General features: G+C 37.1%; 1 protein-coding gene across 6 annotated transcripts in view; it reads left to right on the top strand.

The window, feature by feature from the left end:
- TAFA5 (TAFA chemokine like family member 5) overlaps positions 1 to 22,584 on the top strand; it is a 453,463-nt gene that overhangs the window by 161,969 nt on the left and 268,910 nt on the right. For 2 of the 6 annotated variants that reach the window (XM_074903249.1, XM_074903251.1), the window contains exon 2: positions 14,577 to 14,597. The exons of the other annotated variants lie outside the window; for them this stretch is intronic. In XM_074903249.1, coding sequence (XP_074759350.1) covers positions 14,577 to 14,597 — 21 coding nt within the window. The remainder of the gene's footprint in view (positions 1 to 14,576; positions 14,598 to 22,584) is intronic. 6 annotated transcript variants of the gene reach the window in all.

The following is a 22,584-nucleotide window of genomic DNA, read 5'->3' as shown; positions in this document are numbered from 1 at the left end:
TTTTTAGAAATTTGACAACTTTTTACTTTGGATAAAAAACAACTCTAACAAAGACTTAATTTGAGACTGGTATTAGGTCCCATTTTTCAATGTGAATTGCAGTTTCTAGGGGCTTGAACATTTAGGTTCGATAAAGAAATATCCTAGAGCTTCTGTTACAGTTATCAGATAGGAAATGTATACCCTTACCAGTGTATAGTGTATCTTCTCAAGTTTGAAGACATGCAGATCCAGTGCTGATGCTACACCTTCTATCTTTGCCAGTGTGCACACAAGTGAAATTATTGACTTTGTTTTTGGTTTTTTTTTTTCTCTTTTTTTTTTTTTTCCTGATGTTTTGAAATCTGTCTCTGAAACTGAAACCTGTGAGTTTTGGACATCTGCTACTGGCATTTCTGTGTAATAACTGGGTTATTTATAGAGCAAGAAGATTCAAGAGGGAAAAAGCAATAGTAAAAGTTATGTTGAAATAAAGTATCTGGGGTCCCCCTCCATCCTTGTCTTCTAGCAATGGTTAATCTCTGTAGAAGTAAAATGTTCCCTTACTTCCATGGAAATTAAAAGATTTAGGTGATGTGCAGATTTAGGTGCACTACATACAAGGGGAAGTCTGATAGCAAGTCAGGATCTGAGGCATAGTACCTCAGCTGATCTCCTGGTACTCCTCCTCATTCACAGCTGGAAGGGGAATAAAGATTTCAGGCATAATGTTTGGGGTTCTTATTTATAGAAACATTGCTCTTAGCTTTACTTTTTTACTGTTCTTCTGTAGGGGTTGCCTTTCTGCTCATAGAATAAGACATCTTAATTGTGGACATGTATGTCTGTATGTCTATGGAACTGTTTTAAAATACAAACCTGGATTTGTTCAACTTAATCCATAAATTTAATCCTATTCTGAATATCAGGTATGTTTTCAGTGCTGTCAAATTGAAGAGAATGTGGGAACAGCAAAAAGGAAAATCTGAAAGAGAAAGAACAAGACCCCCTTTAGGCATTTTAGCATCAGCAGAGAAGGTGTTAGCTAGTTTATATGCACACTAGATTTAGCAGGATTTCTATACAGTCAGTGGTAAAAGTGACTAAGTGGATGTGTAAATTCATCAGGCCTTGGCACAGGTGACCAAAAGAGAATACTAAGGCACAGGCTGTACGTCAGACACCATTCTTTTTTTGAATGCCTGCACCATATTACCTATCTGAGGTATATGAGCAGACCTTTGGGTAGCTTCTGGAGGAGGGGTCTCTGTCTCTGCACAATAGCTTAGAGCAATTTGTTAGTAACACTTCTCAGCCTGAGAAAGTTTGAAACCCCACTCTGAAGGAGTGACTAAACCCCTAAAGGCACCTGTCGCACCTGTCAAAGCTGAACCCCAGTGGAACCAGTGATTCAGGCATTTTTGAAACAGAAAAAGCCTGTATAAAGGTCACTAGGTCTCAGCCTAGTGATTCGAGCAGTCTTCTGAAGAGAATGAAATCAATTTTGGTCCCTGATCCTTCAGTGTTCATGTATAACACATCAATCATTGCATAAAATACAGATGTTGTCCAGGGATTAGTTCTGAGGAGAGAATTCATATATATGGGTACATGCGACACATGCACACTATGTAGCATTGTGTATTTTCCTATTGATTAGTGCTTTCAGTTAATACAAATCCTAATATTGACAGTCTGAAGTTTCTACCTTTTGAAAAGTAATACCTTTGTTAAAACACAGTACATAGATAGCATGAAAATAAAACTATTGTGATAGAAACTTTTATAGCTACTTCAATGAGAGACAAGTAGTTAAATTAAGCTACACTGGAGGATTAGTATACTCCACTGAATTACAAAAACACCTTTGTTTTTTTCACCTTTGTTCACCTAAGTGTGACCTACTGGAATTGACAACTCAATTGTTTTCCTGTTAATGTTATACTGCGCATTGCTTATATTCAAACCTGTAATTCCCTCTTTCCTCCATAGTATTTATTTTTTTTTTTAATATGCTTCCAAGAACCTAATGTATAACATTAATAATAAAAAATAAAAGCATTAATAGTTTTTTATTATGTGTACTCATGCATAGTTCTGTACAGATCTGGCCAATGTGTTGCAGTAAATTCTGCACAATAGATCCTGGCGTTAGGGACATGACTATATCTAGTACTTACGGATGTAAGGTCTGGGTAATTTCACAACAAATCTGAGAATTTTTGGACATTCCTTCTCTCTCACTGTCAAATACAGAACATTACTCCCTGAAAGTTGCATGGGAAGTACTTCTGTGCTTATGGTAAGTTAATGCTCTGCTGAGAGCTTTCCCTGACTCATTTTGGTACATTTTGTACTGCTTGCATAGTCTTGTAAAAGTTTGTTACTACTGATGTAATTCTAAGCTAATGTTTCCTTTTTGGTTTCATCCAGGCTGTATCTTGTGATAAAGCTTAACCCAGAGTGTTTTATTTTTTAGATAAGTATTTCCTAAGTTAATTATAGAAGTTAATTGTTTCATCTGAGATTTTTTCCTGTGGTACCAAAAATAAATACATGACATGTTACAGTCAAAATATGCGCAAAAGGGAACATACTATACATGGACCCAAAAATTTGCTACTGGTCTATTTAAAATCTTAGCAATCTAATCAAAATACAACAAGCAGGTTCAAAAACATGAGTCTAAATTAATACAGAAAAGTCTTTCAAATAGAAATACTCTTAAAACTGTTATACAGAAGTTCCTAATTTCTGTCTTTTTCTCAGGTGCTGTGCTCACCTTCCCAGAATCCCTCTGGGTCAATGGTGTCAGTTTTGCCAGGCAGAGGGGTAGTAAGAGGGATCCTGATAGCCTGCAGGATGCTTGTCTTTGCTGGGGGAATTTCAGTGTTGGTTGAACTCCTTCCTCCTCATCAGTGAAGTCTGCTCCCGGGTATTTGTGTGCTTCTCAGGCTGCTGCCTTCTGGGTGCTTCCAGCTGAGTGGCAGTGTGGCCCCACACCCTCCCCAGGCTCAGCCTCCCCATGGCCTCTTGTTTCTTAGACAGCAACTAAGAAACTGTGTTTCTAGACCCTTCCCATCGAGGCACTGGCAGAGCTGAAGCTTAGCCTGAGGAGGCAGCAGACACTTGGCCCCGAGGCAGGAGCTGAAGCCAGCTCAGCCCAGCTCTGGCCAAGATGATCCCAGGCCAGCCCTGAGACATGTGCTCTCAGCTCAGGGCAGAGCCTGTGACACTACTAGGAATAGCAAAAATAATATTCACTGGGCTGCAGTGCGCAAAAGCAACAAGTAAGTGTTTATATCTGTTTACTTATATCCAGTAAGAGACATTGAAGTCAATAGTCAACTCTTTGACTCATCATTTGACTTCAGTGGTTCCCATTTGAGTTATGAGAGCATCCCTGAAAATCAAGTGACTAACTTTCAGCATCTTTCCTTAAAGCAATATGCAAATATAGGCCAAAGTTCATAGGTAATTTGTTACATAATAATTAATCTTACCTCTACCTGATGGTCCTGCTTTGTGATCATGTTTAATTTTTATCTTTTAACAAGTCTCCTTTTTTTCCTTTAGTAGTGTATACCATCCTCTCAGTTAGCTCTTTTGACAAGCGTCTAGCAAAATGGATGTGATGTGAAGGGTAGGCCAGAAGGTGGAATTTAAGGAAAGGTGTTAGTTACAATTGCAGTTTCGAGGAATGCACGACATCCTTTTGTATGGAAATTTCTCAAAACTAATTTCTCATAAAAATAATCAGAGAGACTATTGAAAAGATTCTACTTTTCCTACTGTTGAGAGGCATCCCACATGTCTTCAGTACTTCTTCATAATCATGACATGTTATGATTCACAACAGTGGGTGGCAACGTGGCATGGCACATATTACATATCTGTTCCTGGGGGACTCTGACTCTTTGAGTGACATGTTCCGTGTCGAATTTTCAGGCTCTCAATTAGTGATGAGATCGATGTAGAGAACAAGGAACTGGGTTGTTTTGAGAGAGAGAGATTATCTGTTGTCTAAAAAATTACAACAATTATATGTTCATCAACAGTAGGTTTGACAAGGTAGAACTCTGGCTACACTGAAGGGGTCAGTGAGAAAATTGCTTTGAGTTCATTAAGACTAGTACTGCATCTGGCTTCCAAATCTTAGTTATTTCTGGAGTAATTTGGAGGTCAGGAACTTGAACACTGAGAAGCACAAGAGAAGGAACAGGAAGAAAAGGGAATACTTGCAGTCATGTGAACCAAATCAGAAAAGACGTTTGGGAAGGTGTTGTACTCCTAGTCTTGCTATTGCCAAAAAGAACACACATTATATGAAAAATAAAGAATGTAATGTATTTTATATCTCAACAGTTCAACCAAAGAATTCTTTTTAGTCCATATTTAATTATTATAGGAAAAGAAAAAAGAAAATAAGTGAAGGAATACTAGTAAAGGAAAAATCTTGATAATAAATAACGCAGTTATTATTATACACACACTTCCCACTATCTACCCCTTTCAGTGGTGTTACATTCATCCTTCCCATGCTTTTCTGAATCCTTCAGCTGTGTTGAGCCACCACCACCATGAGTGCTTTGCTGGGAGACTCTGTGGGGGGGGGTTCCTTTGTCTTCTGCCAGGAGGTGTTGATGCTGATGGTTTCTTTTTCCTCACTCTAGTGTCCACTTGGAACTACTACTGCATGCTCCCTATTATGCATTGCTCCTTGTTTTTACTCTTCAGTCTGCAAATCCACATTACAGTGAAATCTATTACATAAAGAGTATATAATGCATTGGGTACTGTTCTTTATGCTATTTGTTAAACCAGCATCTGGTTTTGCCCAGTTCTCAGTTCCTTTAACTGACCATTAGTGGGTTTTTTACAGTTCTGGGGTCTTCAAGGATCCACTTTATTATCGTCTCATGCTGTTACCCCCCTACACTGCATCCTATGTTCCCACTGTCGAGGTGTCTGTTATCACATTGTGCCTGTATTCCTCTGTGTTACACCATTATGCTAGGGTGACAAATATTTCCTTCTTCAGAAAATAACTACTTGTTCCTGTCTGTAAAAATTATGATTATACCACATAATTATTCAAATACAAATTAGGCAGTAGTCACCCGAGCCTTAGAAAATTTCTGTTTCCACTAAAATAATAGTTAAAGCAAAGCTCCAGGCAGGCCAAGACAAGTTCAGACAAAGGAAGTCTGACAGGCATTAGACCCAAGGCTATGAAAAGGTAGTTGCAAAGACAGTGTGGCTTGTTAGTAACAGCAGCAATGTGGTGCTTAGTGGGATACAGTGCTGCAGAGGTTTAAAGGGAGGGATAAGTCTCTAACGGAAAGGATGACAAAGAGAAGCAAGACTTGAGAAGGGACCACCGGTTCTATTGCAGGAATAAGCTGTTGTTTGACTACTCATATCCAGACTGTTTGACCATTTTAGTGTTTCCTGTTTGCCACACCATGGCTCAAAGACTGTTGTTTAAAAGGTGTTAGTAAAGTATCTTCACTGAAACAAATAGTCACTTCTGAATGTGCATTGAACTTGGTTCAGTGATCATTCTAGCTGCAGATATGCATGCTTTCTGTCAGACATTGGGGCAATTTACTGCAAAACGTTCCAAATAATTTTGACAGAAAGATGTTCTCCAAATATGTCATACAAAAAGTGAGCTAGAAATTTTACAGTGGATTGGATTTCTGTAACTTTTTACAGAATGAAATAATCTATTTAAACGTCTTTTCTATCCTTTTTATGGGTGTTATGCATAAATGCCTACACACAAGAGGTGGTGAAAAACACACAGTAGTTTTGGTCACTTAATCAGTTCTAAAGTATTAACTCTTACAGCATTTTACAATGGGAATTTGTGGTTTTAGTGTGCCTTTCCTGTTCTTCAACCGAATATAACAGAATCCACTGAGGTAGATTTTAGTTAAAAGGATATGAGAGAAAGTTTTTGCACTGAACAGCTTCAAGTATGACTAGGCAAAAGATTTAAAGACTGGCAGAATAGGAATGTTAATAATCTCACTTTACAGCTGTATTATAATTAGTTGCAGCAAAGTTGTCAAGCTTCACTTTAATTCATTGTTTTTGAAATAAAATCTTGGCTTTTCCATACTGAGAGCTTTCTCTCCATCTGAGCTATTTCTTTAAAGCGTGTTTGTCGTCATATATTATGGGTCTGGGACAGTTGCCTGTGATTATATGATTGCTCATGAATGCTCTGCTAATGGTATTTTTCCTGAAGAAAAATATTGACTCATTTGTTTTGAACTCCTACTCCACCCACATGTAGTAGTGTAGAATTATGTAAATTTTGTAAATGAGAAAAGTAAAGTTCTACCAAGTGTAATAATGTTTATTTAAACATGGATATCTCTTATTTCAGCTTGTTTTGAATGATTGTTATGGAAGTCTTCTTGCAGCACGTGTGATATATCCTTAACAATATTGTCTTAAAAGAAATTATAACACAACAGGATATCATCAGCAGAAAACCATTTGGTTCTAGCTAAAAACCACAGTTTTAATTCCATTTATCAAATTTAAATTTACTGTGTTTATTAACAATTAAGGCTTTTCTTTTTACATTTTAATTGCTGTGCTTTTATAAATTTATATTTTTATCAAATCAAGACTGGAAAAAGTAAGAAGGATTTTATGTTAATTTTGGCCCGTTCCAGCGTACTTTGTTCAGGTGAAGTTTCTATGCTTTTTCTTCGTAAAAATAGCAATTCACACTAGGTACATTAAACATAACCCAGCTGTTTTAAACCACCCCTCCATTTGTTTCAAACTCCTTATTGATAAGGACTGCACATTACATTGAATTTAAAGCATTACCTTATAAAAAAAGGCATGGAAGAGTTAAAAATGCTTCACTGCATAAAAATTCTGAGAATAACATTGTGAGGTTTTCAGCAAAAGAAGATGGTGCTGGTCTCTTTTAGGACATCCTTAATTTTTCCTGGAAAGTATGTTGATTATACTGTATTTTTATTATTACTGATCTATATTTTAATAGTGTATATGCTTGTAAAAAAAATGGAAATTTAGCTTCAAATGATGAATCACAGTACATACTATTCCAGGAGTACAGTAGCATACATACAAAGCTTAAATGAATGTGCGTTTAAGCTTCAATATAGGTAAAACTTTGGGGAATACTGTAGGAACAATCAAAGTCTTATCATGCCAATATTTAAAAAAACCCAAACCTAAATTCTCTGAACAGGACGATGCAATTTGGAAATTTTTAGAAAGTAACAAAGAAAAAAAATCTTCGGTTTTTAAATTTGTTTCTTTCTTTGCTAAACTTTTACTTCATTAGCAAGTTAAGAGTTGGTATTCTTGATTTTTGTATAGGTGTTCTTGGTGGTCGTAGTTTTTGAAGTTCTTGACTTTTTGGTTTCAGTGAAGAACTAGCAAATCAGTGAAAACCAGTTGTTTTAAGTCATGTTCTTTTAGAAGTCAAAGATTTTTTTCAAGTTGAATTTCAGACTTTTTCAGAGCATTGGCTTTCTATAGAATATAGGAATTGTGATGTTTTGTTTAAAACTTGCAAGGATAAAACTTTGGCACATAAATCTCCTCCATTTAACTCTTACATAGTTAAAAAGTTTACTTTTATCCTAGGAAATGTCTTTCTGATACATGGCTTTAGTGACTGAGGGGAATCAGCAGGTATGAATCACACCAGGCGATAGAGGTATGGTGGAGAAGATTGAAACAGTGATTAGGGTTCTTAATTAACAAGAATCTACAGGCTATAAATTAGTGCCAGCAGAAGTAATTAAGCTACTTTATTTGAATTTGGTGACAGGCATACCTAGTTCTAAGAGGCAAACTTAGTGTGAAGATTAAAAGAAAAAGACTTGTTTGTGCGATGCAATACAGATGTGTTTTAACCATTCAAAGACAAACTATTTTTTTTCTGCTGTCATTAGATGCTTCTGTTTGTTATTTATTATTTGTTTTTTATCTTCTGTTTCTTTTTTATATATTTACTAACTTTGCTTTATTTTTTCACGAGGACAGGTTTAAAGGATTTGGAATCAGAGACACATAGGGAGTGACACCTCTTTCTGGTTTAGCTGCTTTTGCACTCACTTTATGTGTAAATGTTTCCTGGGTCCAGAAAAACAAAGTGTTCTTGGAAGATGTTCTTGGTCAGAGGACCCAGTAGGTTTTCAGAGCTCTTTTTTGTTTCTGTTATGCTAGTCTGCTGTTACTGAATATGAAGCTACTAGGCATCATATAATTTCAAGTAGACTGTATATGAAGCTACTTGAGCATCATATAATTTGAAAGTAGACTGTGCCCTGATCTTGAACAAGGGATCTCCAAGATCTTCAGTTTTTTGATTACTTTATCTGTGATTATAATCCTTCTGATTCTCTCTGTAGCTCTGTTACAGGGAACGGAGACCTGTTGTGGTGTGGTATGGCCAACAAACATTAAAATTTTCTTGGGTATTGCTGTTGACTGATGTTTTGTCTCAGTCTAAGCAGCGGGTAGGCAGAATGGAGGGTTATTGTTGTTTGTTTGTTTGTTTGTTTTTTGTTTTGTTTTGTTTTTTTCTGACTAGTGAACTTTCTTCATTCCTCTCACCAATTCTTTCCCTCTTTGCTTTCGGAATATAAATAATTTTTTTCAGTAGCTTCCCTTTTGGCTTTTCTTGTATTGATACTGTACTGTAATCTTACCATCTCATCTAGCTATAGGAGACGGAAAGCTATATTAACTTATCTCTAATCACATCAATATGATCTCTCTTAGTTACAGAAGACTGGTACTTTTAGTGACCTTGCATCCAGCCTAGTTCAGGTTCCTTGTTCATCATCCATGTGGCACAATCTTTTGTTCATACTTTTGATTAGAGTCTTCTTGATGGATAATATATCTAGAGTTTGTTGAATCTGATTCTCAAGATGAGTCAGTTTTACTCCCTCTCCCCCTCCTACTCCTCCTGACATTTCTGCATCAGAAGGAGTAATATTCTCTGACTCATTTTTTTTAGAGATCAAAGGGAATTCAGTCTGAGGAAACCATATCTACACACATCAAACAGGAAACTTTCAGTATATTTGTGCAACCTATTGAACTTTTTTGTGTCCCCTTACTTTCTGGCTTCTGACAGCTTCCTAGGAAGTTTTTTCCCCTCCTTATCTTTTTGGTTCAAGAATCAGTACATCTGAAAAGCAGACTGCTAAGGAGACTGTTCCCTTTGATTAATAAGTGAATATATTTGTGGTAGAGCCAAGAATGGAACATCTTGTAACTGTTGGCAGCATTAGTAAAAGAATAAGTATCCTCATGGAAGGGGGCAGAGCATAACAAGAGTTTTGATCAAGAGGAAAGAAGACAGTCGTAGAAAGGCTTTCAGGAGTCGTTGCATTACTGTAAACAGCTGTTTTCTTCTGGACATAGTCCAGTGACTGCAGGAACTAAACAAGTCATTTTCAGGCTCATATGATTTTGAAACTGGACATTTTTTTAGCTACTTGACTTCTTTTCTTCCGTTCTGGCAGAGTCGGCCTGACTCTATATGTCTGATGCCAGGAATATGGCATTCATATTTTTTAGCTCAGGAGGTTGCCACTGCAAATCTGCGTAAGACAGCTCTCATTTTCCATTCTGAAGTGCTCGTATTTGCACTGATAAAGGAAAGTGGAGCGTATCATATAAAACTTTTTGGGAAGCTGTTTCAATGAGTTCATCCCAAGATTAGCAACGAGAAAGTCCCCATTTGAGCATCTCCCATGCAGGGGAAGTAAATGCGGGATAGTCATCTATTTTAACTTCTCTAGTGGCAGTAGAGATATAGCAGGGTCAATTCTAGTCCTTCTTTTCCACTACTACTCCTGTAAAGGAGATACTAGCAAAATCGCTGGAGCACAGCATACTCTGGCTGTCTCCCTAGTTGTGTTATGACTGGATGTCGTTCCTGAATGTGACAAGTAAAAGCATTTCCTTGTGTAGGCCTTGTATTCTCTGAGCCTGGGACAGAAAACACTTACTGGCTGCATCCCATCATGGATCTGCTTCATCCAGCAGATTTTCATGAAACAGAAAATCTGGCAGTCTGTGTAGATTCACAGATTTCACAATCTGCTCCTAAAAGCCAAAGACTACCATGCATGAAGGAAGCCATACTATTGAGGAAAGCATTTGTCCAGGATTTAGTTATTTTAACAGTTTCAACCATTTTATTCCCCTCCCTCCCCTGCAAGAAAAGAGAGGGAAACAAACAAGAACACAAACATTCCGCTCAAAAACTTCCTTGAATTCAGTAGATTCTTTGAGTTCTGACTACAAAGCATCCCTTGGACTTCAGCAGTGGCTTTTTGAATCACAATTATTGGAATATGTTTAAAGCACAATTTTGGTACTGATAGGCAAAAGTAGAATACATTTGTTGGACCAAAGTCCCATTGGATCTATCAGGGGGATTCTAGAGCTTGTACAGAAATTTCAGTGAACATCAAGGAACTTCGTGAATTTTTTGTTTTTCTGGCTGGTTTGAGAAACAGTGAGTACAATCTAAGGCAAAGTTCTTGATTATTTAGTGATGCAGTCCTGACTGACTCTGTGTGTTAGAATGGAGATCACGTAATACAGTCTGTATGTGTATGTGTGCATGTAGTTATGTATCTTTCAGGATCTGGATCATAACTAATTTGTCATGTATTTTGTTACTTTAATATGTGGATGCTGTAGTAAGGTTCCTTTCTAGATTGTGATTACCAAAGAAGTGATGCTCATTCTGTCACTGGGTGATTCAAAGGAAGATTTTGCATAATAATTCCTGGCAAGATATCTTCCAGTATAATACTATAAAAAATACTATTTGGGAAAACAAGGAACCTTCATTAACTGTGGTGGGTTTTTTGTTTGTTTGGTTGGTTGTTTTTTTTTCAATATCTATGCAATAGAAACTTTTAATAAGATGCTGGAATTCCAGAAAGGGGATGCTGGTTTTGGAATAGATGCACATTCATCGAGAATATATAGTAAGCCTACAAATTATGATTCATTATATAACAATAAATCAATCATATAAGATATATAATTTATAAAAATATATATCTACAATCACATATAAAAATATGCAGATATTTTTATACTATGTAAGGCTTAGACATATTCTTAAGTCTTCCTTTAGTAATTATCTTCTTACTAAAAAGTTTTTTTGCATTTTGTTTTCTATGTTTTACAGTCTGAAAAACTTTCTATGTAAGAATACCTCTTACATATCAATTTTGCTTGATGTGTAATGATCTATGGCAAAAGAGAAAGTTATTTGATTCTTCCTATTATTGTATGACTAAATGGAGATCATGCCATGGAGGAACATTAGTATACTAATGTGAGCTACATTATTGGTTTCATAACCTGAGTCAGAAGAGAAGTGACATTTCCCAGATCAGGACTTTAAGCATGCGCCAACTTTATTAAAATTGTGAGGCTTTCATGACTTTGGCCCCACGAACACTGATGAGGAACTGCCTGATTTGATTGCCTCTGAGCACTGCTGGAGGCTCTTTCCTCTGAGTCACGAGGGCTCTGGCTCCTGCTCTTGGGCCGCTGCAGGTCTGTCGCTTGCAGGCTGGCAGCTGCGTGTCCTCAGCTGCTGGGACTGGGCTGCAGCTGGTCCTCTCGGAGGCAGTGAGGGCTGCTGTGATGCTGCATAGTGTCCTCCTGAGAGTAGGAGGAGTGTAGGTTTTTGGAGGACATGGCCTCTGCCTGCTCACATAGAACGAAGATCCAGTTTCTGCACTGGCAGGAACACAGTGTCTTGGAGTCAGGGTGGGGATTTGGTTTCCTACCTGGTGCAGCATTTCTGTCCTTTGGCAGATAACAAAGACAAGGGATTTGCTTCCCTAAGTGGCAGAACATCGCTGTGTCTCCTGGCTGACAGTCAAGGCTTTGTTCTCCCTGTCTTTGAGGAAGGGAAATAAGGGAAAGGAAAGCTTTTAGTGTTTGGGTTCGCACTGCAGTACGTAATTTTTAGGTAGAGAGTTGATGGTTCCTGCTGTATATAAAATAATGCCCAGCAATGATAAAACACATTATTAATTTCAATTGAAAATGGCTTATCTTCTCCATAAGACTGAAAGGAAAATTAAGGGTTGTCTAATACATGTTTTCTGCAAAATAGTAATTTTTTCCCTGATATTCTGTACACAGATCTTTTGGTGTGATTTTATCATAAATTTTTATCATAAATTTTATTAGTCTTTCAGTTTTCCTTTCATACTGCTAACTACTCATAGGGTGTCTAAAACATTGCTGTGTAATAAAATTAAAACTTTGTGAAAAAATAACCCCCACTAGCAATAGCAATAAAAGTAGGAATAAATCCCTTATATCTGGTTGGGGAGTTGACTATGCTTGTGAAAATTTAGACTTGTCATTGTAGCAAATGATGACTTGGAATTGCTTTGGCATATTATCTTCTGTGAACTTACAATGTCATTAGTTTAATATTTATTAGGCTTCATTAACTATACACAAGTTGCTAAATTATTTAATTTTCATAAATGAAAGTTATCTTTGCATAATTCTAATAATTAGGACATTTTACTTAGGACTTTGCTGTGTCTCAAAGTCAGTGAGAAGAAATTGACTGTTAATGAGAAAACCTGCTACTATTAGAGACCTATTTAACATAGTTGAGCATTGTTATTGGAGCCCAGGCAGATGTTGAAACAAGTGAATATTATAAGATTTTATATTTATTTGTAAATACTAATGCTGCTCATTTTGGGTAAACAAAACAAATTCATATCTTTCAAAACCATTTTGTGACAGTAACTTTGTTTCCTTGAGTTAGGAGTTACCTTCTTCTGGTAATACTTTGTGTTGCAAACATGCATGTTATGATAAACAAAGAACAATCTCTGATGTTTAAAATAGACCATTACAAATATGCTTTCCTTTTAGAGAGATTATGTATGTACCACTTGAAATGCTGGGATTTCTCTGCAAGAAAAGATGTCACCTTTGGCTAAAATGATCTCAGGGTGAAATATTAATAACGTTAATTATTACTGAAAACATGGATATTCTTGGCTCTCTTACACATTGTTTTTATTAACTAAGTTCCACTAGTTGACACATGATGAGTAACCTGTCATGTATCTTGTTACTAAGTATAGCAAATACCAGTGAGAATATAGAAATTTCTAGTCTGCAGTCACACCTCGGTCTGTTTTCTTACAGAGCAGACAAAGAGCTGTCTGGAATCATGATGGTCAGTGAAGCTGTGAAGGGACACGGTCAGCTTGAGTCAGACATCAGGAAGGAGTTTCTGTGTACCAAAGGATTAGAAAATGTCACTTATAATTGAGGAATATCTTTTAGTTTACCTTAAAATTTCATCTGCAAAAATTGGGTGGCATCTGATGGACAAAATAAAAACTGATATAAAATAAAAAGAAAATGGCTAGATAGGTCTTACTATTCAAGATGAATGTATAATGCAAAACACTATAGTAATCAATAATGTGACAAAAGTGAGTGTTATGGTGGTTTCAATAATTCAGAAGAGTAATAACATGTAGAGAAACTTATCTTTTAAAAATGAGTGATTTTCAATTTAGTATTTCTCTTTAAAGCATCGTTTATTTCTACTAGCCTCCAGCTGAGTTACAGACCAAGGAGGATAAGCACCAAGGACTGCAATTGTACCGAATGTCCTTGCTGAGATACTGTTTCATCTCTTGTAGATGAGACTGTATTAGTACTTGGGCTCAAATAACCTTTAAAACACTTCTATTCTGAAATCAAAAATGTTAAAGCCAATGCTTTCTCACAGTTAGCCAATGTAATTTTCTACTCACATTGCTGAAACTATACTGAGATTTTTTTTAAATGTGTGGTTTTGGAACTTTTCCAATCTTTTCCCATCTAATTATTATATGCTATTTTTTTTTTCCCCTCATTTTTACTTTAGAAAAACAAACAAAACAAAACCACTTTCCCAAAAGGATGGACATTTTGGTTGCCCACTGTTCTATACTCAGGAATTGTCACTGGTAGACTCATTCTCTGAACATAATGGAAGAAGCATAATGTCCAAACTTGTACTTGCAGGTATCTTAGACATATGGGAAGAAGACCAGAACAGAGGTCCAAATGCAGAAGAGTGATGCTTGAAAAGCATTTTGAAGAAGGATAGAATTATAATGGGACCTGGAAAGTCATGGTGTCACTGACATTTAAATATGAGTCTGTGCAGAAAGCAAAGTATTCTACTTCTGAATTTATAGACTTAGTTGTTTGGTTTAATAGTCATCCAATATTTCAATAACTATGCTGTAAAAATATCTCCCCTCAGAAAACCCTGCTTCTGATGAATAAAATGTGTCATTAGCTCCCTTTAAGTAATTAAAAATATAAATTATTTAAAACAAAGTAAACCAAAGAATGAGTCAATGGAAAAATGAATCTGTCATCAGCACATCTTGGCCCTCAGACCTTCTAAAATACCAAAACCGCTTTGAAAAAAATCCTGAGGTTTACATTGAACTGATTTTTTTTTTTTTTTTTTTGTTAACATGAAATACTTGATGTGATTTTCCTAGAGGGACCACTTGAAGTTTGTGGTAAGCTACTGGTTTCTTGTAATTTATTCCTTTTTGTACCCTGTTGGAATTGTAGCTCACCTTATTTCATCTTCTATTAACTAGTTTTAATGTACTTTCCCTTGTCTGGTCAGTCATAAGTGTGGAAGCAAAATTATTTTTCCCTTCCCAGTATGCTAAACTTGTTGATGGCTCTTACTTTCTTCCTTTCCTGTGCTATGAGCTCTTTCCACCATGTTCATTTTACAAAAACCTGTAATTCCTTACTGCTTTCCCTTCTTGTTAAAAGCTAATACAGGGCAGCTGCTTCAATAAGTTACTTAGATATCCCATGTGTTTTTCTTTATGTGCTGTTTTTTCACTGTCTTAATATATTTTTCCTGAAAGTTTTGAAGTCACATGCAGCATGGTGTTTTTTAAAGAAAATATATATATATATATATTTTAATCAGAAGCTGAAATCTTCCATCCTAAAGCTTCCTGAAAGATTATTTCTTCCAGCTTTTCCCCTGCTCCAGTGTGGGTCCTCCCCATAGTCTGCAATCCTTCAGAATAAACCTGTTCCGACATGGCGTCTCCATGGGACACATTTTCTTCAGGGAATATCCATCTGCTCTGGCATGTGGGTCCTCCACAGGCTGCAGTGTGGATAGCTGTTCCACCATGGTCTTCTCCCTGGGCTTCTTAGCAGCAACCTGCTTCACCGTGGTCCTTTCCAGGGGCTGCAGGGGAATCTCTGCTCCGGTGCCTGCAGCACCTCCTCCCTCCCCTTCTTCTCTGGCCTTGGTGTCTGCAGGGCTGTTTCTCGCACTTTTTTCTCCTCCCTCTTCACTGGTCTCTGGTGGTTTTGCCCTTTCTTAAATACATTTTCCCAGAGGCTCTGCTGTCTTGGCTGAGGGGCTCAGCTGTGCACTCTGGTGGGTTGACTGGAGCTGGCTGGAACCGTCTGGAAACGGCCGTGTCCAGCACAGGGCAGCCCGGGCCTCTCTTCACAGAGGCCATTCTGCAGCCCCTGCTGCCAGCGCCTGGGCACTGACACCATGTTCAGTGGATCAGAACTAGTTTTGTCCAATAGCTGTTGTGATTCGTCATCTTTCCTTCTCTTCTTTCCTTTGTTCCTGATGCATGTTAATAGGTGATGAGAGGTGGGAGAGTGCATTGCATGTGGTGGGTGTTAGTTCCTCTGCCGCTGGAGACAACAGTGGCTCTGTGGTTCAACCATCGCAGTGGTGGGAGCCTCATGCTACTTATGAACCTACATAGAGTACAGTAGAGTCTTAATTTCATTCTACTATTTGTCAGTTGATAGTGCTGAAAGAAGTTATCCTGAAAGGCCTTGGAGATACATCCTTCTAAAGTGTAGTGCTGCCTTGGAAGCTGCTGAGTCTCTGTTGCTTGTCACACTGAAGTAACACTCTGCTGAAGACTGAGCATCCTGATTCATAAACAATTTTGAGCCCTGACATCTCTGAAGAGAACTAATGAAATAAAATTTCACATTGCTTTTTTATTGAAATGCAAACCAAGCATTGACATGAGAGAGGGAAAAAAAAAGACCCCAAACCAACCAAAGAAAAAAACCCCTCAGTCCTTGAAGTACCATTTGACTTTTGATCCAGTCAGCTATTTCTGATTTATGTAAGAATTTATTTTTTTCTTACATAGAAGGACCTAAGTTTGACCCTTGAGGCAGATTCAGATTGATAAAATCCTAACACATTTCATTCAGTGGTATTTTGAGTCTGTATGAGTATGTTACATTTTTATGCAAATATATTAAAATTTTGGGGGACTAGAGTGAGAGTGAGTAAGCACTGCAAACTGAATCTGGTGATAGGGGGGGTGATAAAAGTTTATCTGGAATAGATTTAGCAGACTGGACGTTTATTTTTGGGGCTATTTGGGATGTCTGGGGCTGAGATTTTATGTACATTCTTGGTATTTTTATTCATAATTTTGTATCTAAGTCTTATGTAGCTGAAAAGATACCAATTCCTATTTTCTTAAAAGAGTGAGTAATATGTACTGTTCTTTTGTAGACAGTCAATGGAATTTAGGAGCTTTTGTATTAGAATATTTTTTTTACATCGGTTTTCAATGATAATCCCTTTTCCCACATCTCTCAAGCCTCTGAACCTCAGGGCAGAGACTGGGGAAATGAAGTAGAAGAAGATCAGGTTTGAGACCACCTTGAACATACATAACTCCATGGGACCCAACAGGATGCATCCCAGGGTCCTGAGGCAACTGCCTGGTATAGTTGCCAAGCCACTCTTAATCACATTTCAAAAGCTGTGTCAGTCAGGCAAAGTCCTTGGTGACTGGAAAAAGGGAAACATCACACCCATTTTTAAAAAGAGTAAAAAGAAGGACCCTAGGAACTACTGACCAGTCAGCCTCTCCATGCGCGATAAGATCGTGGAGTATATCCTCCTGGAAGACATATTGAAACCTGTCTTCACCAAAGGCAGATCCTGCCTGACTAACCTAGTGGTTTCTGCAGTGTGGTGACTGTATCTGGATAAGGGAAGAGCTATGGATGTCGTCTACCTGGACTTCTCTGAGAACTTCGATATGGTCCCCCCCAATATTCGTGCTGCTAAATTGGAGAGATTTGGCTTTGGCAGTTGGACTCTTAGATGGATGAGCAACAGAGTGAATGGCCATGTTCAAAGAGTTGTAGTCAATAGCTCAGTGTTCAAGTGGAAATGAGTAGCAGGTGGTGTCTCTTGAGAGTCTGTGCTGGGACCAGTGCTATTTAATATATCAATGACATAGACAATGTGGTGGAGTGCACTGCATCAGGTTTGGAGATGACACCAACCTGAATGATGCAGTTGCTTTGCTTGAGAGAAGAGTTGTCATCCAGAGGGACCTGGACAGGCTTGAGAGGTGCACCTGTGCAAACCTCATGAAGTTCAACAAGTCCAAGTGGAAGGTCCTGCACATGGGGTTGGGGCAATCCCTAATATCCAGACAGACTGGGGGATGACTGGATTGAAAGCATCCCCATGGAGAAGGACATGGGGACACTGTTGAATGCAAAATTGGACATGAGTCACCAATGTGAGCTCACAGCCCAGAACCAACCATATCCTTGACTGTATCAAGAGAAGTGTGGCCAGCAGGTCGAGGGAGGGGATTCTCCCCCCTTACTTCAGTGAAACCCCATATGGAGTACTGTGTCCAGCTCTGAGGTCCCCAATATGAAAAGAATGGACCTGTTAAAGTGAGTCCAGAAGAGGGCCACAAAAATGGTCAGAGGGCTGGAACACCTTCCCTGTGAAGAAAGATTGGTAGTTGGGATTGTTTAGCATGGAAAAAAGGCGGCTCTAGGAAGACCTTATTGCAGCCTTCCAATACTTAAAAGGGGCTAATAAGAAAGGTGGAGGGAGACATTTTACCAGGATCTGTAATGACAGGACAAGGGGCAATAGTTTTAAACTGAAAGAAGGTAGGTTTTGGTTACACATAAGGAAGAAATTCTTTCCTGTGAGGGTGGTGAGGCCCTGGCACAGGTTGCCCAGAGAAGCTGTGGCTGCCCCCTCCCTGGCAGTGTTCAAGGCCAGGTTGGACGGGGCTTTGAGCAACCTGGGCTAGTGGAAGGTGTCCCTGCCCATGCAGGGGGTTGGACTAGGTGATCTTCAAAGGTCTCTTCCAACCTAAACTTTTCAGTGATTCCAGGATTCTGTGATTTCACCACCACTTTTTTATAACTATAGCTGAACTACTGACAAGTTATGTTATTTTAGTACTTAAATGTTACCATGTTAGATATGAAAGATCTGGTAATAGATTACCTTTGAGAGAGTGTGTAGATTAGAAGACTCAGTAAAATATATATATATAATTTTTTAATAGTGGTATGCCATTCGGTCTGTTTTTTCCACTATTTGAGTTGCTGTCATAATACTTAAAAACCCCATATTTTTCTTCATTTATTTTTCTCTAGTTGGTTATTAATAATTTTCTTATTATTTATCTATTTTGGTAACCATGGTGAGGGAATTATATGTGAACTGCAATCACTGGAGTTGCAAATAAGCCTGTCTCTTTAAAAGGAAAATGTAGATGGCTTACATCGAAAGACTACACTTAAAAGGTATTTTTTTTTTGTGCCTGCAAAATAATATCTAAATGAATGCACTCTTATAGGTGATACCATTGGGAAAGGAGAAGAGGAAACAGCCTCATTCTTTTAGCTATTTAAAGGAGTAATTCTGTCATCTCTCCCTCTTTCTTTATCACTACTGCCCTTCATCATGGAAGGAATTTTTTTAATGAGTAATGATTTGAAAATGGTGGCTCAGAAGAACTTTCTGTATCATGACAACCCAAATTTACAGGTAGCTTGATATTTGTGTGCAACCTACAACATAGAGATTTCAGCTAAGAAGTTGAGCAAATCTACTTTTATCGTGACCTGTTTAGCAACAGAATGGAAATAATAACTTGCCTCTAAAATGAAGTTTCAATCAAGAATAGTTGGTTGGATTACTTTCTGTAAACTGCAAAGCCATGCTTGTATCAAACATAAAAAAAACTTCTCTCCCTCTCTTTTCTCTTTCTAATGTCAGTACTAGAAACCAGCAAAAACATCTTTAATAAATATTCACGTGCATTAAAAAGAAATTGAGAAAATTATTACTCAAATTTGGAATTAGAATTAAAGTTCAGACTAAATTTTAATTATAATATTTATTTCTAATTTACTCCACTTTTTTTGCTTTGTTTATATGTATGTCTAATGTAGTATTTAAGAATTTTAAAAATAAAGAAGAAAAAATTACTTATAAATCTAGTCCAGTTGATCTTTGCATAAAATATATTGATAAAGACGTGTGTTCATTATTTATGTTCCAGTAAGACTCAGTGATTTCTAAAATTGAGTAACCATGGAAACACAACTGGGTAACATAAGGACGAATGTGCAGAGGTAAATTTACAGTTAGTCTTTTAATCAAAAGTTATTATATAGATTCTGGTTTTACAATGTAATTGAACTCAGTTAACTAACCTCTTACCAGTTTAAGTATGTGCAGGTATATTTTATATATATATATATATATGTATACATAGAATATATATATGAAACAGTTGAAATATGTTTTATTTACCTTTGTTACAGCCTTTTTCCTGATTTTTTAAAATGTAGTAAATTCTAACCAGAAAACTTACCAGCTTCTCCCCCTTCATTTTTGTTTCATAGATTTTGATTTTTTTTTTTCTAAATGAGATTCTGAGAACTCTTCCTGAATTATAAATTAATTTTAAAAGGGAAATTTGTAAAGCATTATGTGATAGAATAGTAGTCAGAGCATTAGGAAGATCACAGATGGATTATTGGACAAAAGTGTACTAAAAATGTTACAAATGAAAGGTAAAGTTGGTTTCTTGTTACTGTATAAAGCATATGTTGTTTTTAATGTGATAAATTGCAGAACTTGTAGGGTTTTGCGTAGTACTTGGCACACATTCCAGTGTGTGTCTTTTATATTTCTTGTGATTGTGGACTGAAAAGATGTATTTGCTTTTTTAGAAATGTATGCCCCAGGTATTTCTGGACCATATTATTCATATAATGACCTGCTGGGTAATGTTTTCTCTTCTGTGTATCATTGTGAACCTCAGCCTGCTATCTTATCTTAATGTTTTTAATCCACATGAGGATATACCTCCTTGTATGACAGAAAATGTGTTGTTTGGGGTTAATGGCAGCAATTTTAAAAATTATTCTTGCTTTCTCTCACTATCTAAAAACCATAAGATCAAATATGTTAAGCAATGAAGGTAAGGAGAAGATTTTGAGCTTCTGTACTGTAAAGTTTTGAAATTTGTAGTTTGTGACTTTCTTTGGGATAAAAGTGTTTGTCTTTCTGTCTTATTTTTTCCCCACATTTCCCACACTTGTCTTTTCCTGTCATGTAGAGGAAATGAAATAGGAAGCTGAGTCCCAAAATGTATTATCTTGGTTCTGGTGCAACCTCTAAAATGCATCAAATGTCAAGCTGTGCCCACTGTGGGCAATTCATGAAGAAATTGCCTCAGCATTTCGATCACAGTCAGGCTTTTATTATGAAAGTAGCTGGCATAGAAAGACACCTTTAGAAGTGTGAAAACAAACAACATGAAGTAAAAATGATAAAATTGAGCACAGGACTGACATAGTACAGTTGCTGTCCCTGGCAGTAACTGCTGCCTTCAACAATAGTCTATGACTGCCAGGAAACCCCCACTCACTATGGGGAAGTAATTTCTGTTGCTTAACTTTCATTTTAATATAAAAAAAGAGTTCAAGCCAGAATCCCATGTGTGAAAAACTCTGAACTTTGACAATTTGTGTGTTTCCATAAAATGGTCTTATGAAGCCCCTTTATTTTTTAAGATTTACCTAAAGGAACACTTTATTTGGTCTGGCACCATAGATATTTGTAAGTAACTTTCTTGTATTCTGAATGAATGTTGGTGACAGAGTTCTCCAATCAAAAGAATTTATTCAGAACTTTAAGTAAGAAAAAAAGAAAAAAAAAATAATTAGAGATGCAAATCATTTCCACTGTAGAAGGTGAAATTGCTTTTTCCTTTCCTGAAGTTTGTTTGGCAGGGGACACACCTAATTTTCGGTGGAACAGTCTGCATATGGCAGTACAAAAGCACAGGTACTGTCTTAGTTTCCCATAATTTTCCTAAAAAGGGTTATACTTGGTTATAAAGGATTATGCAGTTATACTTGCTACCACCTTCATCTCACTGAAGGATGAATTTAAGTCCATCAGATATCTTGTATCCTTGCAGCCTTCTGACGTTCCATAACCCAGAGTCAACAGACTCAGTAGCAGTTTGCCTATCACTTATAAGCTGGCAGATCTGCTTTATAGTATACGGGAGAGGCATATATGCTCATAAAGTCTAGATCTAACTTGCCTGCTGGCTTAAAACAAGTAAGTATCCTCATTTGGTCATGGTAGTCCATAATTTGGTCACTATGGACCCAATTATCCATTGCCTGCCACCCCTCATGGTCATCAATAGCTGTATGAGAAGGTATGTAATACTAACATGATTTAAAGTCGTTTCATCCCTGGCATGGTTATATGACAAAGGCTACAAAAAATATGAGGCAATGAAGTGTCAAGCAATTGATATTTTTGATACCAGACCTTCAGCGTTGCAGGAAATCCAAAGTTAAAATTGATGAGTGTCAAACCTTAGAAGGAGTTAGAACTTTTCTTATTTTATTTTAGTCTTCTAATGAGCTTGCAGAGGTGAGGACCAAGAAGCCCTCATACTATCCTGAAATAAAGGTTTAATCTGGAGGATCATTTTGTCTCATGAAGGCATCAGGACACTTCCTACTGAAATCAGTACACCGAGGAATAAATTGCTACACTGTTAGAACTTTAGAAAGAAGTAATTTTTAAGACACCTTAGATATATGGAGCTTGAACTTAGACCTGGATATATTAAAGACCACACTAATTTGGATATCTTCATGTTTTTTCTTAGACCAGTCTAGGAATTTTTCTTTCCTGTGTTTTTTTCTTCAGTCAGACAAATTTACCAGAATGTATTCCTCTTCCCAAGCAGTTGTCAAGACAGAGAAACCTGAGAACTGAACCTCAGTTAATTTCTGCATCTTTGTAAACATATTTTCTAAATTTCAATAGTTTACATTACTTTTTTTGAAACCTTTGTTGCTTACATTTTAAGATTGTATTTTTTTTTCTTTCTATGTTACCATCCTACAACTGCTGTTGACACCTACTTTGGGAAAATATTGTATGCTATTGTGTTTTTTCCATTTTTCCTCTTTTTCAAATGTGTCTCCTGGAAACATAACGAAAAGACACCATCATATGGTGCTTCTTATATTAACCACTACTTCACGTTACCTGCTAAATTCAATGAGATGAAAACTCTTCTAGCTGCCTGTCATAATGGAGTTTGTTCAAAATGCAATCATGTTACAGTCAAAAGAACATGCCACTTACAGAGATACAAGAACTTT

This window comes from Athene noctua, chromosome 3, assembly GCF_965140245.1.
Source record: "Athene noctua chromosome 3, bAthNoc1.hap1.1, whole genome shotgun sequence".
Classification (NCBI taxonomy): domain Eukaryota; kingdom Metazoa; phylum Chordata; class Aves; order Strigiformes; family Strigidae; genus Athene; species Athene noctua.
This window is presented reverse-complemented; position numbering and strand designations above follow the sequence as displayed.